This window comes from Copadichromis virginalis, linkage group LG14, assembly GCF_057382275.1.
Source record: "Copadichromis virginalis isolate Kocher_CV1m ecotype Utaka linkage group LG14, C_Virginalis_male_GT1.1, whole genome shotgun sequence".
Classification (NCBI taxonomy): domain Eukaryota; kingdom Metazoa; phylum Chordata; class Actinopteri; order Cichliformes; family Cichlidae; genus Copadichromis; species Copadichromis virginalis.
This window is the reverse complement of record NC_140631.1, coordinates 25,562,057-25,585,886: the sequence shown is the minus strand read 5'-3', so window position 1 is coordinate 25,585,886 and position 23,830 is coordinate 25,562,057. Positions and strand designations below refer to the sequence as shown.

At 38.5% G+C, this 23,830-nt stretch overlaps 1 protein-coding gene across 1 annotated transcript; it reads right to left on the bottom strand.

Moving 5' to 3' along the window:
• Positions 1-4,053: 4,053 nt before the first annotated feature.
• On the bottom strand, positions 4,054-20,012 carry LOC146694046 (prolactin-releasing peptide receptor). The gene is made up of 4 exons (XM_085430128.1): positions 19,840-20,012; positions 7,039-7,517; positions 6,362-6,759; positions 4,054-5,541 (listed from the first exon to the last, which is right to left on the bottom strand). Exons 2-4 carry the CDS (start codon positions 7,499-7,501, stop codon positions 5,323-5,325), a joined length of 1,080 nt encoding a protein of 359 aa, XP_085286254.1. The 5' UTR covers positions 7,502-7,517; positions 19,840-20,012; the 3' UTR covers positions 4,054-5,322.
• Between the last annotated feature and the right edge of the window lie 3,818 nt (positions 20,013-23,830).

Here is a 23,830-nt window from a genome sequence, read left to right as displayed (position 1 = left end):
TTTCAGTTTCACTAATGTTCAGAGAGAAGCTGGCAAGAGCTTGCAGATAAGTTGGCCTCTTCCATGCAAACTATGTGCTGCTAACAACAAAAGCAATCACAAGAAGGATTTACTGCACTTCCTTCTTGGCAACCAGTTTAACAAGGTGACCAGCTGGTTGGGGACTACACAGTTAGAATCAGAATTACCCTACAACTTCTCTTTACCCTGTGTGACTGCGGCCTACGGTAAATGATTTACAAAAACAAAACATAACAGATGACTACATAGATGAGGAAGATGAAAGTCGTGCTGCGAAAAGTGAGAGGTGGAAAGAATTCTTCTTTGACACCAGGAGGCAGTTGTAGGGTTAGTCACATGTGAGTGTGCACAAGAGAGTTTCTCTGGCTTAATACAGTCACATAAATAATGTCCACTTGGCTGCCTGGGAGCTGGGTCTCTTGACACAGTAGATATATTCCAGACTCCTCAGACCAAAAAAGGTTGCCTTGCACCCTCCAGTGCTTTCAATCTTCCAAAGCCAGCACGATAGCTAACAGCTTCCATTTCCTAAAGTCACAGTTACTCTCTGTGGGTGCCAGTTTTCTGCAAATAAAGGCTAACAGATTAATCTTGTTGTCAGCATTAAAACACTGGGGTAGCACTACCCCAACCCACACATTCAAGCATCGACCATGTTGCGTAATTGCTTAGGAAGATTTGAGGATGACAGAAGGGCAAAATCCATGTTTAATAATCTTAAACACATGCTCTGTGGCTTTTGTCCAGTCTAAACAGTACAGCAGAGCAACGCAACAGAGCAGCGGTGATGTATAAGTTAACTGTAGCTGTATACTTTAGCAAAGCCCAGTAACGGTTTTTAGTGCACTAACACTATGTGCACTATGTTGTAGCCAATTAGGATGTGCATTGAGCTTAGAATTACCTATGCCTCATGAAACAGAAAGACCGAAAAGAGGAACTGTGAATTATTTAACTACAATTTATCTGTTTGTCTAATCTACTGATTAACTAATGTGACACAGATGTTACGAGACAGTGATGAGAAAAATAGCCCAAATCAGCAAGTCAACAACTGTGGATACATGGCGTAAGAGATGTATAAGTAAAAGAGGAAACAACAGCAAAGTCTAAGTGGCAGTGCGGTAATGGAGAAACATTAGAACTCAGTGAAAGTCTCAAGTGTCCAATTGTCATTCTGAAGGAAAAGGGACTTTCTCTAAATCACATCATGGCTAGACTGAAAGTTTCCCAAGTGTCACTACACGGCATGCTAAAATGTTTTGCAGAAACTGGATTAATTATGTCCAACCACAGTGACGCACAACAAAAATGACCATACCAACCGAAGATCAATACACAAAGCTTTGTTCACTGAGACACAGAAAAACAACTTGGTCACATACAGAGAACTTACGAAAGAAAACAATACGTGATGTCAATTAGCAAAAGTATTCACAAAAGAACACTCTATTAGCAGTGTCAGTGGATGAAAAGACAAAAAGTAGAAATTTGTGTAAAGGTAGAGTACATGGCAGAGGTCTAGGACTGGTGCCCATGAGCTTGTTGTATGTGTACCTAAGAAAACATCAAGCGTGTACGATCATGTGAAAAAGGGACAGGAAAAAGCACATGCAAATTTAAGAAATTTATGAAACTTCACTTCAAGTTGCTGCAAATGAGGTTCTGCAAGATATTGAATCATGGGATATACTTAGTTTTTCACAGGAGTCTTTTGCAGTAAGTATAAAAATAGTCATACAAAAAATGCACATTTTTTAATGACTAACTATACTTACTAAAAAATACACACTTTTACCATATTTTCCGCACTGTAAGGCGCTCTTAAAATCCTTTAATTTTCTCAAAAATTGATACTGTGTCTTATAAACTGGAACACCTTATGTATGAATTCTGGTTGTGCTTATTGACCTCGAACCAATTTTATGTGGTACACGGGCTCAAAAATCTGTCAAAAAATGTTTTAGTACAACTTTGGTAAGCTATGAAGCCGCACCGCTTAATGGATTCTTGGAGCATTACGGCAGCAGTAGTCAGGAGCCTCGCGGAGTAATCTGGGTCCAAAACTCCGTCCTTTTCAGGTCCCAAAGTCAAACGAACAGTGCGGCATCACTGAGAGTTACAAACTGTCTAAATTCTTTCATCTTTAATAAAATGATTAGTGTAGCTGCTTTACCAGGTGTAACAATTACGTTTAACATCCAGGCCTTCATGAAAACAGATTTTTTTAAATTTAACGGAGTTAGAAGTTAGCAGGAAGTTAGCTCGCTAGTTTCCACCTAAACATGATATGCCTTGTTCTGACTGAGAGATTTCTGAAAAAATTAAAACGTACAGCTCTACTATCACTTCCAACATAAATGAACACAGAAAACTAAACAGCAGTGACTTTTTTAGGGTTACTGAAGTTGGGTTAACTGGTACATAATGATGTGCTACGTGATCAATAGCGACACAGCTATGTTAGCATAACATAAACAGTGAAACTGGAAGATGAACGCTAACTTTTTTCCACTCGATAAAAGTTAACGTGAGGGTTCCCGATGGTTATGGAAAAATGCAATCTCATGGGAGGATGCTGTAATCGGACCAAATTTCAGTCAGGAGAACAACTGAGATAATCCATCCACAATACGAGGTTAGTCATTAATATACTGCAACAACATAGGAATAGAGCAGCTGCGAGAGAATTCAACATTAATGAATTAATGGTACGGAAGTGGAGGAAACAAGAAGAATAAGTTGAGTAAAGTTTGACTTATCTGACTGTTTTGTTTCGCTTAATGCGGCTTATAACTCGGTGCGCCTTAGGGTCTGAAAACTATGGTCAAATGTGTGTGTGTGTGTGTGTGTGTGTGTCTTCTTAAACACAAATTAATATTACTGTCAGTTCTAATGTATTGATTCTATGAACAAACAAACATCATCCAATGAGTCTTACCATAGTTCACTTCACCGCATTTCAGGCTGTTATTTTATAATGTACAACATGTTGAAGTACATAGTTGTGAGAAATGGCACAGAAATTGTCTTTTTTTAAAAATTCAACAATAGCAAAACACAACAACCAAAACATGGAATTTTTGAAATTGGCTTAAATACATAAGACCTGGTTTTCCACCCATTACTCTGCTTGCACATGCATGGTTGTTCAGTAAATGAAATGAACATATAAAGCCACAGTTCAGTGTCTTTTTTTCTTCATTGACTTAGTCACAGATAAATAAAGTGGAAATGTTAGCAGCTTTTGCACACTCATAGCTTACCAGCATAATTTACAGTTTACAAGAGAATACTTGAAATGACTCATACTATTCACACTTTCACACTGGTACGTCATGAAGGTATCTTTATGGTTGGCAAGGGTATATTTTTTAATATTCTTTTGTTGTGGAACACTCATTAAAATAATAGATTTTTAGTGGGGAAACCCATGTCCACATCTGATGAAGTACTGTCTTATCATCTATATAACCAAAGTTTACATTGACAATGACATAAATACATTCAGGTAAGGAACATTGCTGCCATCAACACACAGAGTGGGGGTGGGATCTGCAAGTGTCTATTATGTGTAGCAATAGGGCATTTGGCGGAAAGAGATGAAATTCAGTTAAAAAAATACAAACAAGCAAACAAACAAACAAAATCACTTTTAACAACAATAACTATTTTAAACCCTTTCAGAAAAAAGCATCAGGACAAAAATCCAATTGAGTAGGGGTGAATGCAGTCTCAAGGTTTACTTAGAGAGAAAAGCCAACCAAGCTGCCAAGCAACAGACAGCAAAGTAATTTGATTGTTAAAAGGTGACAGTTGGCATCAGCGAGCATTAGCTGGGGAGCGGTGGCTCATTAGTTTGCACTAAAGGTTCACTGGATATGTTTGAGCAAATGGTGTTTGCTATTTTTGAATGGGCTGATTAGATTTGTTGATGGACATTTTACCCTGCATTATTGCATTTGATGTACTCTATCTATCTATCTATCTATCTATCTATCTATCTATCTATCTATCTATCTATCTATCTATCTATCTATCTATCTATCTATCTATCTATCTATCTATCTATCTATCTATCTATCTATCTATCTATCTATTCATTCATTTATCTGTCCAAATAGAGAGCTCTAGACAGATCTACATAGACAGAAATTAGCATCAATGAAAATTTTAGCTTTCTAATTAACCGAATGAAAAAAATTAATTCTGCTTGCTTGCAATTTAGAGCACATTAGCATGTCCTCTGGTGAGTCTTCATACCCAGCCTATGAAAGCATTATTCATACTTGATGGCAAGTCAATGAGAACGGCATCAGCAGAGTAATGCTTTACAGTTATTGTTTTTGTCTGTGCTTTAATTATCTAATAATTAATTATTGTGCCAGTCTCTTTTGTCAGGTAGAGCCAGAGCACTTAACATTTAACTATGAGCTCTCACTCAAGTAAATCCTTTATTAATTTGGTATTGATAAGATGTAATTGAAGACAATTTCCAATACTGCTGCAAGGTGTCATATACAGTAAGATGCATTTTTATCATTATTGCATATACTGTGGTTTTGACCTGCAGAAAATGAAGAGACTGCATACAGCATGTATGCAAAAACACAAATATATATTTATTTACACATACAACACACTTAGACTGTACCACCTAATTACGTTTAATAAACCTAAAAATAGCCAGCAATTTGTTATCCAATAATATATGTAAATAATTGAATGACATTCAGTTCTGTGGACAACATAAAACCATCATTAGTATTTTCCTGATCCACGTTTGGTTTGAGGAGTTCACTGTACGGTCAGCTCCCTGAAGTCAAGTGTTTAATGTTTAAGCAAACCGGTCCATGTAACCAGAGTTAACACCCATGATCTCAAGCTCAAGCATAAGTCTGCTACAGCTGAATACTGTTTATACCCCCGCTGGCCTTTTCAAAGCTGCAGCGTCTGCGTAGCCTCTGCAGCACTGCCATCTAAGCACAACACAGGGATCCCAGTGGACTCTTCACTGGTCTTCTTTTTCTTTACCATCATTGGATTTCTTTGTAAGCAGTGTTTTTTTTAGTTGTTTTTTTTTAGCTACTACCTTTGGAGATGCTACAAGAAAGGACTAAATGCCATGACGTCACAACATGCTGGTAAAGCATGAAGAAAATGGTTTAAATAAATTTTGAACAGCCTCATTGTATTCTCCTGGATGTCTCAGACATTAATGCTCATGCTGGGGTGCAGGTGCTAGCTTGCGGATAAGAATGGGCTCTGCATATCAAGAGCTGCTACAGTCGCATTGTGGGTTCAACTGGATCTCTCCACCATCCTTCTCTGGTGGTTATGGCAAGGACAGAGATAACCTTTGAGGTGCATTCGCACCTTGCTGTGCAGTGAGGCATAAATGAAAGGGTTGTAACATGCAGAACTCATAGCCACTAAGTGGCAACATACTTGTAAGACATTTATGTAGCGCTTGCCCATAATATGGAAGTCCGGGTCCAAGTCCAGCAACAGGTTCAGCACCTACAAAACACAATGGAAAAAGTTGTTATTGCATCGAATCAGCACTGACTTCTTAAACTATTAGGAACATTTTTGAAAAAGTCTGACCAAGCTGCTCCTCTCTTTCTGCCTAGAAAATCACAAATTAGAAGGCAGCTTGAACTGTGGTAATGGATTTCAGAAATGTGAAATTTGCCAGCATAATTAGATTTGGTTGAACGCTAATACTAAATCATTCCACGTCACAAGTTAAGTTTCGGTGTTTAGCAGCAGGATTTGCAACATGCCAACTGCAATTTATAAAACCAGATCATTTCACTTTTGACTCATTTGGACACGTTTCACTAGCCATGACAAATACCCTTCTCCTAAGTCATGAAGGAGCCTTGCAGAAGCCACGAATTTATCAATTTGCATGCAACATTGACTTTAGAAATGCGACTCTACCAACACTTACGATCTGCATTTAAGCAGTGCACGCAAAGTGCTTTTAGTGAAACAAGGCTCTGAGTGTTTGCAGCCATATTGCAGTGTCAACTTTTCCTTCCAGTTCAATAATGTGACAATGAAATCCTAATCTGTTAGCCTTTTACATGGCTCATTGTGGACATAATATTGGCTTTGTGGACACAAATATCTGATGTTGGGTTTCCATAGTTAATGATGCATAAAATTGAATCATCCTAATAGTAGTTAAACCTGCAGTTTTGCATCATTTTGCTGCTATTGAGGTTATGAGTTTCGAACAGATACATATAGAAAAATGTTACTTTCTTTGTCTAATGCCTATAGATAAGGATTAATGGAGTAATGGTTAGAATTCATCAATGTCTTGAATCACCTGGAGAGGCAGCCAACACAGGGCAAAGGCCAGCACTGAGGCCACCAGCAGAGAGAACGTCTTCTTCCTCCTTTGGCTCCAGCGCTGCTGACTGTTTGATGGCTCCCCAGGCACTGAATAGCGCTTCAAACTGATAGTAATGGCACAGTAGGATACGCTAACTGACAGCAGTGGGATCATATACGAGGTTATTAAAATGAAGCAAGAGTAGAGAAGCCGCAGATTGCCACTATTTGGCCAGAATTCTTCACACACTACCAGGTCAATGCCCGTGGGCCGCAGGTCCAGGTAGTCTGTGTAGTACGATGGAGGTGCGGCCAGGGCCAAAGATAAAAGCCAGACACCCAAAGTCACTGCACCGCAACCCCACACAGAAATCCTCCTCCGTACTGGATGAGCTGAGACAAGGAAAAAATACAGATATAGTATATATTAGGTAAAAACAATAAGGATGTTATTTCATACCGAAATTAAAGTGGCCATGTATAGAAGTGTGTAAAAATTAGAGAAGTCTCTAATTATTTTAGCTTGGTCATCTCAGTATCAGGAGACTAAATCTGTGTGTGGTCAATTTGCATTTCGCATTACAGAAAACACATTTTGGAATATAGTAAGGTTAACTTTTGAACGTACAGTAAATTACTGCTAATCAGTAATGGTAATGTCAAGTCCCTTACCTACAACAATATAGCGGTCCACAGCAATAGCAGTAAGTGAAAGCACTGATGCAAAGACTGTGGCACACTGCAGCAAGGGAACCAAATGGCAGAAAGGTCTTCCAAAAGCCCAGCCATGGCTGTCGAAGGCGTAAGACACTGTCAGCGGAACACAAGTCAAACACATCAACAGGTCACCTGCTGCTAAGTTACCGATGAAAAAGTTGGTGGCATTGTGGAGTTTCTTGTCAGCCAGGATGCAAGCCAAAAGGAAGGAGTTTCCAACAACAGCTACTACCACTACAAGGCAGTACAGAGGCAGGAAGAGAGGCTTGTATCGCTGAAGGAGCTCTATGCCTATGAACATGTCCAAGGGGTCGCTGTGGTTGAGTCCTTGGTCTTTGTTTCCTTCTATTCTTGCTCGTGATGTTTCATGACTTGTGTTGCCAGTCATACTGAAATCCTTGTCCATGAAGACATCCATGTCTCTGCACGCCAGCCTTAAAAAAGACACCATCAACAGTTATCCAATAAATACTGCATGGAAAATCAGCCATTGATTTTTGTAGTCTTCAGGGATCCAGTAGACTGACAACATAATAACGCTGAAGTGACAGAATTCAATTATAGTGGGTAAAAATTCATTAACCTAAATAACTTTATGTTTGCAGCAAATTTATTGGAACAATTTCTCCAGTGGTGAAGTATGTGTAATATAAATAGTGTTCATAGAGAGTTTTTTCAATGCAGGTTTTCAAGGTTGCTAGCTGCATATGTAAAATGCAACTTCCCATTCTGATAATGGCACATTAACTCAATTATGTTTGGAAAGTTGACTAAAACAAACGTTGGTTCCTTTATAACTTTACAGTACAACCACAGCTCTGTTGTATCACTCTCTTCCTTGAAAGTATATTGAGGCTGAAAAAAGGCACCAGGACTCCTTTACATTTGTGAAGATGTTTCACTTCTCATCCAAGAGGTTTGTTCAGTTCTAAAAACAAATCGTAACCCTGAACACAGAATGTAGATATCTGTACTCTGCATGTTAGTAAGCTAGATGACCTTGTTGCATACTGAGTCTTTAATGTGAATGAGCTATGTCTTGTGGCTTTTCAGCTTCTCATTTCACCACATTGACTAATATGTTGTTTTGATCCAAAAGTCACCTGTTAGTGATGGATCTTGATCTAATGTGTACTCCTGTATATTATCTCTTAGTTCTAAGTGCCACGAAGGTGCTTATCTGTGACAGCAGTTAAAAATGGTGGATCTGATTCACCTTAGCAAATATGTCATCAGACTCATAGTTCATGATCTTCATGCCAGTGCAGAGGTTTGATTTATTTTGTGCATGAATCAGGATACTAAAAACTCACCTGCATAATTCTTCTGAAACTGTTATAGGAAGAAATGAATAATGTCTAAGTTACTTTCTTGTGTATGAGGTTTGAGAATAAATGGCTTCTTTTGAGAAATGATTTAAAAGATTTACTGAGTTATCCAGTGATCCACTTTTTTTTCCATCACCTTGGATTTTTTTTCAATGTAATGTATCATGCACTAGAATATTATACGCCTTCCTTTCCCTTAGAATAACTGACAACTCCCAGGTCTAGGCACCGCTAGCCCAAATGCAGTTATTAGAAGCGGATTATCCACAGACCAAAAAGATCATAAAGAAGAAATGACTATGTACACCTCTAAAACTTTATTTTGCATGAATTTTATGTCTTAGATAAATCATTAATCTGTGATTGTTATGGATAGATGAGTGGTAATATGAGGGTGTTTTTAATCTAATAACAATTTACTACACAACAGGGTGCACGGACATGCCCAGACATCTCGGGACTGGTTTCAGGAATATGTCACTCAAGGTATGATCATCATTCAGGGTAATAATAACATATATAATACTGGGTATTACAACTGTGCTTAACGGTCTTTTCACCTTGGGATTCTGTGTATGTGTGTATGCATTCATGACAAATCTTAACATCCTAGGACCAGGCGTCCACATATGTGGACATCACATTTTGGGATGTCTAGACCAAAATAATAAATTCTGCTCTACAAGGGAGGGATATCCACTTACAAGGACATCATGCTGCCACCGTTCTATCGAAATTTTAAACATATGTCCTCATATGTGGATCAAATTTTTCTCAGAAACAAAAAACAGGTAAAAAAAACCAAATCTGGAAATTTTTTGTTTTTACATTCATCAGGTCCCAACATGCCCAAATATCAAAGAGAAATTAAAAATGCATGCCATGGAAGAGTTCGGGTCTTAGGAGGTTAATCGTGGAGATAATTACTGGAGTGAATGCTAGCAAGTGTTTTTTTTTTTTTTTTTTTTTTTCTGAAGGTCTTTCAGCAATTTGTTTTTTTCTGTTTTTGTTTTTTTTTGTTTTTACATTGGCTATTTTTTTCTCAGTCCAGTTCTTATACCTGTTCATTTATAGAGGAATGTTTTTTTGTGTGTGTTAAGCCACTTAACACTGATCTTTGAATGATTCAAACATTACATAAAAAAGGCCTAACCAAACAAGGGAACTAGTGTTGTCTCTACACATAATGAAAACTTATCAATCAATCAATCAATCAATCAATCAATCAATCAATCAATCAATCAATCAATCAATCAGTCTTTATTTATAAAGCACTTTTCATACAAAAAAATGTAGCACAAAGTGCTTTACATAGTTAAAAGCAGCCAACCCCACCCTCCAACTCACTCCCCACACTCTCATTAACATAAATGATGTGAATACACACATATATCCCCCCCCCCCCCCCCCCCCCCCCCCTCCCACACACACACACACACACACACACGCGCACACTTAAAGAGTAAAAATTGGGCTGGGTTCGCATGAGCCAATTTTTAATTATATCTTTACGCCCTTTGTTACTGCTAAAACACAGTTTGTTTCAGTTTCTTTTTGTTTCTTTGATTTTATAAATAAAAACACAGTTTGACATGTGTAAAAGAATATTATTGCACAAACAAGGAGACTGCCAAAGAGCAAATGAACAGTAAATTAAATTTATTTCATGAAGAAACTGGAAAAATCCATCAAAGAATCTAACACAGGACTTGAGACATGCATCTAGCCTTTTAATTGAGCCATCTACTGTTCACCAAAGCCTCATCAGAAATGGTCTCAGAGCACCTGTGGCTTTTAAGAAGCCATTCTTGAAGAAGGGAAACAGGGAGAAAAGGCTGAAGTATACGAAATTTAAAAAGAATTAGAGTGAAAGTCAGTGGTAACAGGTCTTATAGGTTGAATACAAATTTAAAATTATTGGTTCAGATTAATTTCCTCAGTGGCAGAGTGAACTGTCGTGTCTGGACAGGCTTGTATTACAGCATGTCTTATCAGTTACATTACTTTTTCTCTAAAAGACTATCAGGCTACACTGAATGAGACTCAACACTTCCTCCAGAACTTTAACTTTTCACATTTAACTGTCTTGTTTTTGCCATTGGAGTAAGAAGTCAAGTACTGATTTAAATTGATCTGAAAAAACAAAAACAAAACTTTAGGACAGAGACAAAGATGAGTATAGCATGTTTTGTCCTGATTAAACTGGAGCTGTGGAAACCAACATCATATCTAATGTGCTATTTGAATTGGCATTTTCAGTCAGCATCTATAAAGGCTTTGTGTTGGCTGCGTCCTTGGCTATCATGGAAATGTATCCATGCGTTACATATGAGAATTTACAATATAACGCTGACATTTGACTTTAAAGATATTTTCTTGAACTAATCGGTGTTTAAAAATACAAATTATACTTAATCATCAAAGGGATATCAATCAGTCCAGTTAGGAATCTGTATTCATTTCACTTGCTGTGATGAATTAAATGTGAGAATTGGTGCACAGGAGGGTAAGAACAAGAAAATGCCCCAAAGCATACAGATTTTAGCAGGTGGTGGCCACAGATCATTGCTCTCTCTTTATCCATCTCTGGGTCTGTTTTTTTTCTTGTTCGTATGCATTGCAGTAAAGGTAGCATAAGATGGTACTGCAGCCCATTCTGATTGCACATTTTGCCCAGTTGCCCAAGAACGGCACATCCATACATGCTGTAACACAAACATTTTCTTTGTCACCCAGGTCACTCTCAAGCCTGGCAGGAAAAAACTACGAGACAAGGCTTTGCACAAGAAGAGCTGGAAGAGATTGTACATGGGGACTGAGTCAGCAGTGGAATAATAGCTCATCTACATCTAAACCTGGATGCAGGTTGCAGTGTGACCACAGTGCTCTTACAGGTGTCACAGGGGAAGAGGACCTGTGTGACTATGATACCCGATCAGAGGCCTCCTCCTTTTTAATAATAGCTCTTTCTTTGTACAGTGAGGAAGAGAGCAAATATTGCCAGAGACCTACAAAATGACCTCCAGTAGGCTGCTCTTGTGGATGCTTCTTACCAAAATTAGACTCCGTTAGGGTGGCATGAAGGCCCATCATCCTTTAGTGTGATAGTCCAGCACCATACAGTCTGAATGGCAGAGCCATTTGCCAGAGAACACCAGAACTGGCACCTCTGATGCCCCACAGATGGGAGCAGGTCCACACTGAACACAGCTATAAAAGAATCTGGAGACACCGTGGTAAACCTTACACCACATGTGTGGCAACTGTAAAGTGTGTTTTCTTTTACGCCCAAATATCTGCCAATGTACTTTTTCGTATAAAGCTTTATTTGTTTATTTATTATTCTGTTTACACATTATTTTAGTTGCCGTGAGGGGCCAAAATAAGCTGTCAACGACACATTACTGCCAATTCTGCAGAAGAAGCGAGTGAAGTAGACAGAGCAAGGTGTGGGAGTTAAAGAGAGTCTGTGCAGCTTTACCGACAGCGCAGATGGCAACAACTGACTAATGTGTGCATGGACCAAGTAAGTAGTGTAACGACTTAGTTCAAAGCCAGGACCTCCACTCCATCACGGCAAGCTTGTCAAATGATGATGTCAGGGCTGAGATGAGGGTGGAGCTGCAGAATGAGAGCAGTAGTGCTGGATTACTGTTGCTTTGTACAATGAAAGTGAGAGGGCTCTAAAGATTAAAGCCACATACAAAGAACTACGTACAGAGCAAGTTTGAAAATATGGCACAGAGTAAAAAAGAAAATAATTTTCTAATGAAACCTGTTTAGATAACTAACTAAATAAAACTGGGTATTTACAAAAAAGAGGAAGGTAATATTGCAGTCAGGGAGTTTACAGATCACTGTTGCAAATATCCAGTGTGAGAGAAAATCCAAAGAAAACTAAGGTGCCTTTAAGGAGGTCTGTCAGCAGGAACAAATTGATCATATTTGGTGGTGATGTACACTAGGTAAAAAGGTGCAGAGAAGGATACAGAACCTGCCGGGTAGCTGAAAGACTTTATGAATAAGGGACATGTCATGACCTCAAAAAAAAAAGCAAAAAAGTCCCAAAATGACCCAAAACCAAAGCTTAGCTCCCCCAGCACTCATGTAAGTCCCCACAAAGTGAGAGAAGGAGTATTAAAAAATCCCCAGTCACAAAACAAAGGGAACGACTGTCTAAATCATACAAGCCTTACACGAAACACAAATGGTACAGCTGAAAATGCCTTGTTTGTAAAGAAGAGTTGCTGGATATGAAAGCTGCCAGTGGGTGAGAAATCCCCTTATCAGTGTGTATCAAGACTAACCTTAAACTTTATGATCCAAAGGCTAAAATAATAGGGCTGATGAGATTACAGTTACAGTAATAGTGAGTATGTACATAGTACAAAGACCACTATTAGTGTCTATGAGGAGATATTGAATGAAACAGAAAAATGACTCGTGATTTTGAAGGCTTAGCCAAAGAACTAGTGGACAATGCTACGGCTAATTCTCCCATTTGTAATATTGAATGACCAAAATTTACAAAATCAATTATATTTTTATTCAGTGTGAAAAGAAAAACAGACTAAGACTATGAATTTGGCGGCAGCGCAATTACAGAGGTCAAGAAAGGAGGCTATTTTCCCTTGAACTTGTATAGGACCAGCAGCCTTTTTTCCATTACAGCTATTGCCATCTGGTATTTCTAGCACTCACATGGGCCGTTACAGACAGTTTAGAGGCAGTGATAATAACTCTGTCACTTATGTGTTGAGCACAGCTAAACTGAAGTCACAGGGCATCACTGGTTGACCGAGCTGTGTGATTTTAACAGAACTCTGACATTCTGTACAGATGCAGACTTCCTGTCCTGTAAATCTGTGAGTATGGGCTGTCCATGTAAAGAACAGTGCTCCCCTGAAGTATTAGGTTCCATACTTAGTGCAGTTTAGACTCAAAAGCACTTGGACTTGATCTCAGCTATTACAGCTATTAGCCTACACATTCAAGAGATAACTGCACAAAGCGAGCCAGATATAAAAATAACACAGACTGAGTTCTTGCAAGTGCAGTTTCAGGACCCTGCCATATCCCATGTCCCCCACCTGAAGATGTCTGGGTGGAAACCATACAAGGATTTATAATTGATATGTTCTCCCTTTTTTCTTTATCCTTTGGCTTTCCTGCTAAAAAAAAGACTAGATGGTGAAGAATTTGAGAACCAGCTATTCGGGCAGGTGCAGAAAGATTAAAGCATTGCAAATTAACAAACAACTTCTTTTCACTCAGAGTGGAACGCAACAGAAAGATTTAATTGGATCTTGCTATCAATGCCCTGGACGAAGGAGATTGTTGTGGACTTCAGGAGAATGCACACCCAACATGCTCCTCTGACCATTGACGGAGCGTCTGTGGAGAGAGTGAGCAGCACCAAGTTCTTGGGTGTGCACATCACAGAGGATCTCTCCTGGACGTACAACACCACAGCACTGGCCAAGAAATCACAGCAGCGTCTCTTCTTTCTCCGCAAACTAAGAAGAGCAGGAGCTCCAGCCCCCATCATGTACACTTTCTACAGAGGCACCATCGAGAGCATCCTGTCGAGCTGCATCACTGTGTGGTTTGGAGCCTGCAATGCGTCCTGCCATAGAACCCTCCAACGCATAGTGAGAGGTGCAGAGAGGATCATTGGTGTCTCTCTCCCCTCCCTCCAGGACATTTACAGCACCCGTCTCACTAAAAAAGCCCTTTGCATAGCGGCTGATCCCACGCACCCAATGCAAAGCTTCTTCAAGCTGCTGCCGTCAGGGAGGAGACTGCGGAGTCTCCAGGCCAGGACCAGCAGACTGAAGGACAGCTTCATCCATCAGGCTGTCAGGAAGCTAAACTCCCTCCCGATTCTGCCCCCCTCTCCCCTCTTCTCCACCACGGTCTCACTGAACTCTGTCACACACACACACACACTCACTCTCTGACGCACTCACTGGCCTGCTCCAGTCACTTTGTGGAGCATTGGACTGCTTAAGCATTGGACCTCATAAGACTTTGTTGTTACACTATCTCTTACCGTACACTACTAAATCTCCATTTGCACTATTTGCCTATTTTGCACCACTATGCCTTCTTACTTGAATATTGTATATTGTATATTGCATAGCGTTTTTTTTTTGTTATACGTAAAATTGTATTGTATTTATTTAAATTTTTACTTTTTAATTATTTTATTTGCATTTTTCTAATCACTAGGGTTTGAGAGTAACGCAATTTCTATTCTGTGTATGTCCTGCACATGTGGCAGAATTGACAAATAAAGTTGACTTGACTTGACTTTATAAGGAAAAAAGGGAAATTGCAGTGGCTATGTAAACAAAGTCGTACACACCCATAACTGCACAACCAGTGAAGCGCCTGAGTACTCTCCCTTTTATTTGCTTTATGATACAAATCACCATCTGCCAGTTGATCTTATTTTTTGCGATTAATGATGCGGAAGAGTGTAACTCTCAACTGCAATATCCTCTAAAGTGGCAACAACAAATGAAAGCAGATTATGACATTGCATCCAAAAATATCCAAAGGTCTACAGCAAGAGTAAAACTTACATACTGTGATCAAAGGAGCTAGAGTACAGTTCTTTCACCTTTTGACATAGTCCTCATGTCAGAGCATTGTGGGTTTGGCAAAAGGCACTTGTACTGGGGAGATCTAATGCATATTGTGATCTTGCGAATGGGAGAAAATGTGCAGTAAAGGCTTAACATAGCAGAGAGAGAATCTGAGGCCTCCATTGCAACATGAGCTTTTGAGGAACAATTACAGAGTACTATGTACTATGTTGATCAAAAGAAAGCACATTATGCCAAATTAAATTAAATACCAGAGGACCCAGCGAGCTCAGATGAAACGAAACATTATTAAGCAGAGGATCAGAGGTTTGGTGTTAGCTTTTTTGGGCTGATTTTGAATCTTGCTCTCAAAAGGTTGATGATTTTGTATTTCCAGTGACATCTTATTGCTCTCAATAAATTACATTGTCTTTTATCAGTAAAGATTTTCAACTTGACTATTTCTTTCTTTAAAATGTGACATATGAGTCAATTGTTCCCTTAAGTTTTTTTTTAAGCAGATCATGACTTGTAATAGACTGGTCTTCATCTACTAACAAAAACAACATGCCCAGTTCCAACTTAATTGTTTGCTGTGGATACTGAGTGCAAAGTGTTCCAGGAGACAATGCACACCAGTCAGGACAGAGCTTTCACAGAGGAACAAAAACAAAGCATCAGCCTCCTTCTGTGTACAGGGAAACACATTACCATTCAGAACACTAACCCAAATATTTATGTGTCATACATTTTATTTGTTTTCCAGGAAGGTGCCTGGATAAACTTAAGGTTTTCCCTGAACAAGACGGAAGTTTAAACATCTGGTAGCTGAATTCTACTCAGTAATCTATGAATAATGCATTTTTCAGTTTTTTATTCTTACTGTAGTCTGCAGCAACTGCATTTAAACAGTATATATGGGGGTAAAACATTTAGCATTTAGCATACTTTTATCTATTGCTCCTTTCCTAACTCTGTGTTCACACATAACGTAATGCAAATTTGTGAGGCATGTTATGGACTTGCACTTAAAGAACACTTAAGACTTGCTGACCACTCACAGCGAGATGAGTGAGTGAGAAAGTGAATGGAGCAATGCAATCAGGAGCAACTTAAAAATAGAATTCACTTCATCCACCGAAAGACATTCATCTCAAGTTCAGTGGCAGCCCATCCAATAGTTTTGGAGAGACTTCCTAAACATGATGGTGACACAAAAGGAAAATTTAAAATTGGAGTACAAAATTCATGGCAATCCAGACTAGTAGCACTGACATCCCCAGAAGCAAACATATCAAATGCTAGTTTTTGCAGTGCAGTTTGTGCAGCTGAATGGGTTGATGCTTTCCAGTCAGTAGGTGTCAGACCAATTCAATATGAGCAGAAGATTATAGGCTGACATGTGTGACCTTTCCAGAGCATGCATTACTTGTACCAGCTTTAAAAAATTTTGCAAAAATTCTTATTTCTGCAGTGCACACACATCAATAAGTAAAAGATTCACCATCACAGCCAAAAGAAATCACAATTTATGAGTCACTTTTTGCCACTGATATTAAATCCTGTCTGACAATTTTTCAAAGGGTCATGATCCCAGTCAGGCTGAAATTAAGCCCATGGCGAAGCTGCAGTAGAATGCTAAGATCCTCAAGATGGAATCTGCCTCTCAGGCTTTTGTATAAAGAATAAAGAACACAATAAAATATCAGTATTTTAAGGCCGAGCTCTGAAAGGTGGGAGCATATCTGAGCTATCTGTCCCTTCGCACAGAGAACAAATGTTTCAGACTGTTGATACAATCGTTAGTAGAAAGATCCACTCTAGTGAATCAGTCAGCTCACTCAGCATGTTTGACAATTTTCCATGTTAAATTCAGAACCTGTTAGTACCATCACTTGCTTAGCAGCATTCGCCACTTTGGAGCTTGCTAGACTTGCTGGCAGACCGCTCTGTGTTACATTTACAAATTTGTTCTGCACGTGCCAATAATCAAGAGCAGGAATATGTTTTCTCATCCCATCTGGCCTCACTCTATCTACCTTATCTGACAGCTTGAAAGAAATCTACCCTTGCCTAGTAACACTGTTGCCATGGCCTTTGTGGAAGCCATCCAGACCCTGCAGCTAATTTGTGAAGCGTGATGGGAATTGAGAACCCTCAAAATGCAAAACAGGAAGAGCAACTCCTTTAGACTCTCTCGCACCCCAGTTTGTCTGCTGTCTTGTCCTTATTTTTCTTTACGTTGACCTTTTTGTGGCCTCTCTGACTCTACTGACATTTCCTAACCCAAAACTGATAAAACTCTTGTATTTCTGTCATTCTGAGGCTGCTGAGGCATCCTGAGAGAAAAAGAGGCAGAGGTTGGACAAATATGAGACACAAATGAGGTCAAGGTTCAGTCTATGAAATTCTGATGAGGTAGCTTAATGGTGTCCCTCATTATTTGAATTAAGAATGTAGGCTTGCTCCTGGACGACATTATTGCCTGTTGATGATTCCAGTGCAGACCCCTCAGCGACTGCTGGCCTAACAACTTTGGATGGCATATTTTTGTCTCTACACACAAGACGCTCTGTGTGAACTGGTGCTGTTGCGAAAGTCTAAGCTAGATCCTATCTTAAAACATCCTCAAGACAGTAACAGTGGAATTATAAACAGCAGCATTACTGTCTTTCTTAGTCTGCAGGGCTAATGATTGACTCCTAAATGTTTATGACCTTCTGACCCTTTAATTAAGAGAGGTCAGAGCCTGCCTAATAGTATTGGCTCTGTCTAGGAACAACTTAAGACTTGTCCAGACACACACATATAAACATTCAGTGATTGCAAGGGGCAGAAAAATTTACACTTACCTATGGGTATGATGAATTAAAACTAAAAGACGTAACCATTTCTTTCCAGTTAAGAAGATCTTTTTAGAAGAAAGCATTTAGAGCATGTTATAGCCAACAAAACAGATTCTCCCTATCTGGTTATTCTATTGCCACATCCATGCAAGGACTTTCAGCAGTTTAATTTCCCAATTTTGTGGTCTTGTTTGCGATCATGTAGTAGTGTTCAACTCAGCATTTTTTATTTTTCCAAAATCCACACATTGTGAAATTCTTTATCCAGGCTCATATTGGCTGTTTCCACATTCACGCAAGAAGAATTTTAGTTCCTGATTTTGTGGTCTTGTTTGCGATCGTGTGTGTGCGCACATGCGTGTGTTTTAACCTAAAAATCTAATACTGTTCAGTATTTGGCTAGGTAATTGTGGCAGTGTGCACCAACCACTCTGCATCTCTATTCAATTAGACATGCACAGAGATGCAAAGTGCTGCAGATGCCATGGAGTACCAGATTTTTTTCCCCACAGATTGTGAATTTATGTGCCTACGCTCATGTTTAGAGAACGCCAGTGCTGATGATGTTTTTTTTTTCATCTAATTTTTTATTATTTCATTCGTTTTTTTGTTGCAAAAAATTAATTCCTCTGTTTTGCTCTGGATACATACGAGCATTATGCAAACTTGAATGAATACAAATTCAGTAGTGTGAGCTGGATTCCCAAAACAAGCAACACAAAAATGAAGTCACATCACTGAAAAATTCAGTACAGTACATTTTTTACCTCTTCACCCACGACGATGACACTTGCTGCACAGCAATCAGCATGTATTGGAAGATGTCGATGTTTGGTAAGTGGGTGCATCTCTAATTTAATACCTTCAGTTTTTTACTTTGATTGACCATAAATGACATATCTTGTATTCTATTGTTAAAGATATACACATACCTATTTTTTGTGTGTTTTATCCAGAAAGTTTGTAATTGTATTTCTGCAAGTTATCATCATCGTAAATTTGTCATGCCCAAGAGAAATGAGTTTGATTCCGTAGCAGTTCAAAATTATAGTTGGCTCTAAATCTTTATTGGTGTTTTGCACGAGTACATTCAATATGAGACCCTGGACTGTGTGTTTTTGTGTTATGTGGATAATTTCTATCTTTGTTTTGTAAAAATCCCTTGATGTAAAATCAATAAGTAATAATAACGTCATAAGTAAATTCATAGAAATGTCATCAAAACTCCTGTATTTTATAAAATGGAAACATTTCTAGTTTGCACCTGAACACCCTTAAATGATTACTAAATAGAGCACAGACACGTTGTTCTAACATGTGTATGCAGTCAGAAGTATGAAATACACCAAGTACCCCACAGCCTGCAGAAATAGTGCGCGTGATGAAAAATATACCAGATTATACAATAATGATTCAGATTTGATGGCTGGCTTTCAGGACTAATAAGCACTGATGCGCCTTGTCACAGATGCCTTCCCTCTATGCTTTTTAATTTGCCTCATTCTCCCCTATAAACACTGTTTGCCAGACTTCGTTCAAACCTGACCAATGGTCTTAATTGCCGATCATCCTAAAGGAACCCACTTTAATGACAGCGTTATTAAGTGACTACGTTAGTACAGCATTTGAGCCCCTTTTCACAGAGAGTTCCTATGACTTTGTCCAGTATGTTCCCTCTGTGATGACTGCTTCATGAAGATATTTATAAAATATATATGCTAATAAAATCTAAAAAAAAATTAAATGACAGCAAACAACTATTAGAATTAGAAGTTCTGATTTTTAGCAAATAAGACTAAGACACATTATATTTATACGCACTCCTTAATTAAAAACAATCAAAAATAAATATAATAAAAAATAAACATTTCTATAAACATTAGTAAAAAAAAAACCACTATATGTTTTTGTCCGTTTCTTTACTTGTGTGAATCTGTATTTGTAAATGTCAGTGCATGCAACAAGAGAGAGGATAGAGATAAAACATCTTACCTGTGCAAATTGGAGGCACTTAGAAAATCCCTGTGTGGTATCTCTTCACTTGAGCAAATTAGGTTATTTTCTAGCTATCACCGTTACCCTTTTCCCCCCCCTGCTTCACGCCTTTTCTTTCTTGCCACAGCTCTTAAATCTCTAGTAACAAATGTCGTATTGCAACCTACACAGAAGCCCACACTGGTATGAAGAGTCAGCCAGAGAGATGGTGTTTCTCACTCAGTCTGAGTGAGAGTGACAGAAAGAGGGAGAGAGTAAAAGGGACCTACATAACCTATCTCCCTCAAATCCTTAGAAAAAGAAGTGCCCCCTCCCATGTATTTTCCTTTATTGTGTCTGGCTCCACACTCACTTCGCATGTGCACACTTTGCACGCACAAATGTATCCCTTGCAACATGCTGTGAAGACGTGTGTAGCAAGTTTTTATTTAGCCTCAGGGGTGAGGACAGCCTATTCTTTCTGCTTTATGTGCTCTATAAAAGCCTTGATTGCTGACAGAAACTCCGACACCTAAAAGGGAACAAGAAAGAAAATTAGCACCAGTGTAAAAAAAAAAAAAAAAGGGGGGGGGGGGGGGGGGCGCGATATTTACTGTTTGGTCTTCAGGGAAATGAAGAAGACTCGGTGTCCAGCTGCAATTCTATATATTCAGTATAACCAGATAAGCAACTGAGTTTGATGTAAGCTCACATATACTTGCTGCTTCTGCACAGTTTGCCAAACAATCATAAATTCATCCGTCTATTGTTTTTTATGCCAAATTGACCCTAAACAAAATTAAAAGATTAAAAGTATTAATACTTCTAAAGTCATGTGCTGTCACTCAATTACCAATTCATCTTGCTTTTGCCTTTTGTGATGCAATGTCACCTCAGAGAACAACCTGCTGACACATCAACATAAAAAACATCAAGTAATCATTTGCTGCCTTTTCTCTTCCTTCATTTCCTGCTCTCTCTCACTCTTAAACACGCTCACTCTATATTTCTCTTTTAAAAGCAGCTCTTTATCGCTATTGTTGGGTGTGTGATGAGTATCTAACACTTGAGTACTGACCATTTCTCACTACATCAATTGAGGGCATCAATTCAATACCAGATGGGGCACTCAGTAGAACAAACTATTCTGACAAACCTATTGAGAGGTCTCACTATAAAAGATAAAAAAAAATAGCAGAGTAAAAGGAGACATATAAGGGAAAGCCGTAGATATGGATTGCTATATTTCAGAGGGACTTTATGCAACAGGTCTTTTTGAAGGTGTTGGTAAGAAACAATCCCTGCTTGTTTGGTCTGAGCCACAGCTCTGAAAGCTTGCAAAGAAACAGAAAGGGGAAAAATAAACATAGAGCATCACAAAAAGATAAATGCAAGTTTGGCTGATAAAATGCCAAACATTTAGTTCTTAAAAAGTTTGACAGTTTTGGTTTGCCAGCTCCTAAACGTAACATCTTTCATATGTGGTCATGCATGGCTTTATAATATACTGCTCTGGTTCCTTAGACTAAGTAATTATAGATGCTTCTGCTCTCCACTGATATATGAATAAGCTTTCAGCATTCAGGCTCTGAGGACATAAGCACACATTTATTTAACCTTGTTATCGGTGTGTCCCAGCCGTCTGTGTAATTGAAAGATTGCCTGTGTGTGAAATTACTTTGTTGTAGAGCCATATTGATGTGTCAAGGATTGTATACACATGTAAAATTCATTGTGTGTATACAGTAAACTTTGCTAGCCTATATAACAAGTTTTGCTTTAGGACATGTGGATTTGTCTAATTATAATAATGTTTTCTGCTTCTCAGCTCTGTGAAAAAAGATAGACAATGTTGTTAATTTTAAATGTTGTTAATTGATTTGTTCAAAGTAATTCAGTCACTTTGCCGTAAATGAAGTAGATGGAGATGGTTGAGCACGCGATCCATTGATGACCTGCCTATGGTGTAACCTGCCTATAGTGCAATGTCAGGTGGCTTATGTGCCAGTCTAGTCCAACCTTGTATTGGCTGAGAGGTTAAGAAAATGAATAGATGAATAATATTAATACAACAATTCACGCATCGGTAAAATAAGTGTCATGTATTTGCTCAAGTATGTCCACTGTCTTTATTCCTTTAGCAGAGATTTATTCATTTATTCATCGAGGTTTATTCTCGATGAAGTTGTCCTTGCACTTCCCTACAAAAAGGTCAAGTATGTGACATTGGCGGGCTGATGAATGCATTGACTCAGCATGCTTGCGCAGTGGTCAGGAAGAAAGAAAATGGGAGTGCAATTACAGTAGGAAAGCAATAATCATTATTTTTCTTTTATGGCTCAAAATGGTTTTATTTTGGAAGTTAACTACACAGAAATGGCAAAAGAAAATACTTAAATCACTATCCCAATATGAATGTAGTTGAAGTATCAGTATACTGAACACCAGTTAAGATATTGCTGAATCAATCATATATTAACAAGATTTAACCTTGCAATAGTAAGTAGGGGAAAGTACTCAGATTGCACTGTATAGCCTAGAAAAGTGTAAGTGAGAAAATGTACATCTAAACTTTCTTAAATACAAGCTGTAATATAATCCCGGGATTTGCAATTTGTATAAAATTGAAATGTAGTTATTGCCCTGAACAGTATACTCTTAATATGAATGCATCTGTTAATGTTACATCTGTAGTGACACTGGAACAGATTTGAACTTCTCAAAGTAAAGTCTTCTTTTCAGTAGGAACTGTGGAGGAACTCTGACATTATTTAGGAGAAAGAAAGCACAGAAAACACGACAACAAAACAAAATAGCATTACTTCAGGTAACCTAATGGATAAAAAAAAATACAAAAGTGAAAGCACAACAAGGGCGAAGGGAAAAAAAGACTTAAATGCACTCAAATATAAAACTGAACATTTTTCCTAACATGACGCTGCGCTTTGCAGAAATAAAGAGGACATATTCCTGTGATTGGACGGGCTGATGTCACTTCCCGTTGTTTTCATTTGTGTATCATATAAGCTAATTATGAGAGGATGAAAGAAAAGAATGTGCTAACCATTCTGCCCTATTTTCAACGTAAGACACTAAAAAACTTTCCTTTAGTTTAAGAGGAAGTCAGCCGAGTACTGTGCATATGCGACTGTGGGATTGTGTCATGAGACAGGAAGTGGTCGTTCACCACTGAGAACTTTCCAAAAGTTGTTTTTTTTTGTTGTTATGTTTTGTGTTCTTGTGGTATAACAATTTTTTTTTTTTTTGGGGGGGGGGGGGGGGGGGGTATGTTTCTTTGAATTGCTGCTGTGTTTTGTTAATTACTGTGGTGGTTTTCTTGTAGTTGTTTTGTCTGATGGGTTTATGTTTAGCACTTTGTACTCCCTGTACTTTACTCATGACAAAGTGTGCTACAGGGAGACACTAAATTGACACCAAATTGTCCCCACCAGGAAGTGTGTGTGCCTTGGTTGATAATGGTGTCTGTGTGAAATGTGTGTGTGCTGAAAGAGAAAGACATTGTGAAGCTCTTTGTGGAAGTTTAAAAAGTGCTGTTGAACTGCAGTGTGTTAGACTGGGCTTCACGCAATTATTTAAATAAAGCCACTTGGGAAGATTGATGGTGAAATCACTTTTCAATTAAACTTCCTTCTCAAACATTTGAAATGTGACAGTGGTCCCCGAGTATAAAAGCTGACCATGGTTGAGAATCTCTTTTAATGTGTTGTTTTACATAATTTGTAGGTGTATTTTTAAACTAAATATCATGATTTTGGAAAATTTGTTGAAACGTGGGAAACACATAGGTAAAGCAGCATTTCATAGAAAAATGAGATCCCTGCTCAAGAGATAAATGCTGATTTTCACATTTACAGCTACCTTGCCGCTGAAGTACGATGTTTCGAGGGTGTAGCAGTGAAGCATGTCTGCCTTGCTAAATGTCACGGACAGTTTCGATTCAGTTCCCCTTGAGGACACGTTTTGTAACAAACAGTCATGGCAGATAAAA

Excerpts from the sequence above, each read along its gene's own strand:
- LOC146694046 (XM_085430128.1), bottom strand. The coding sequence starts at position 7,501 with ATGGATGTCTTCATGGACAAGGATTTCAGTATGACTGGCAACACAAGT. Across the intron at positions 6,760-7,038 it reads GGACCGCTATATTGTTGTAG|CTCATCCAGTACGGAGGAGG; the intron begins GTAAGGGACTTG and ends TCCTTGTCTCAG. Across the intron at positions 5,542-6,361 it reads TGTGTTGGCTGCCTCTCCAG|GTGCTGAACCTGTTGCTGGA; the intron begins GTGATTCAAGAC and ends TGTGTTTTGTAG.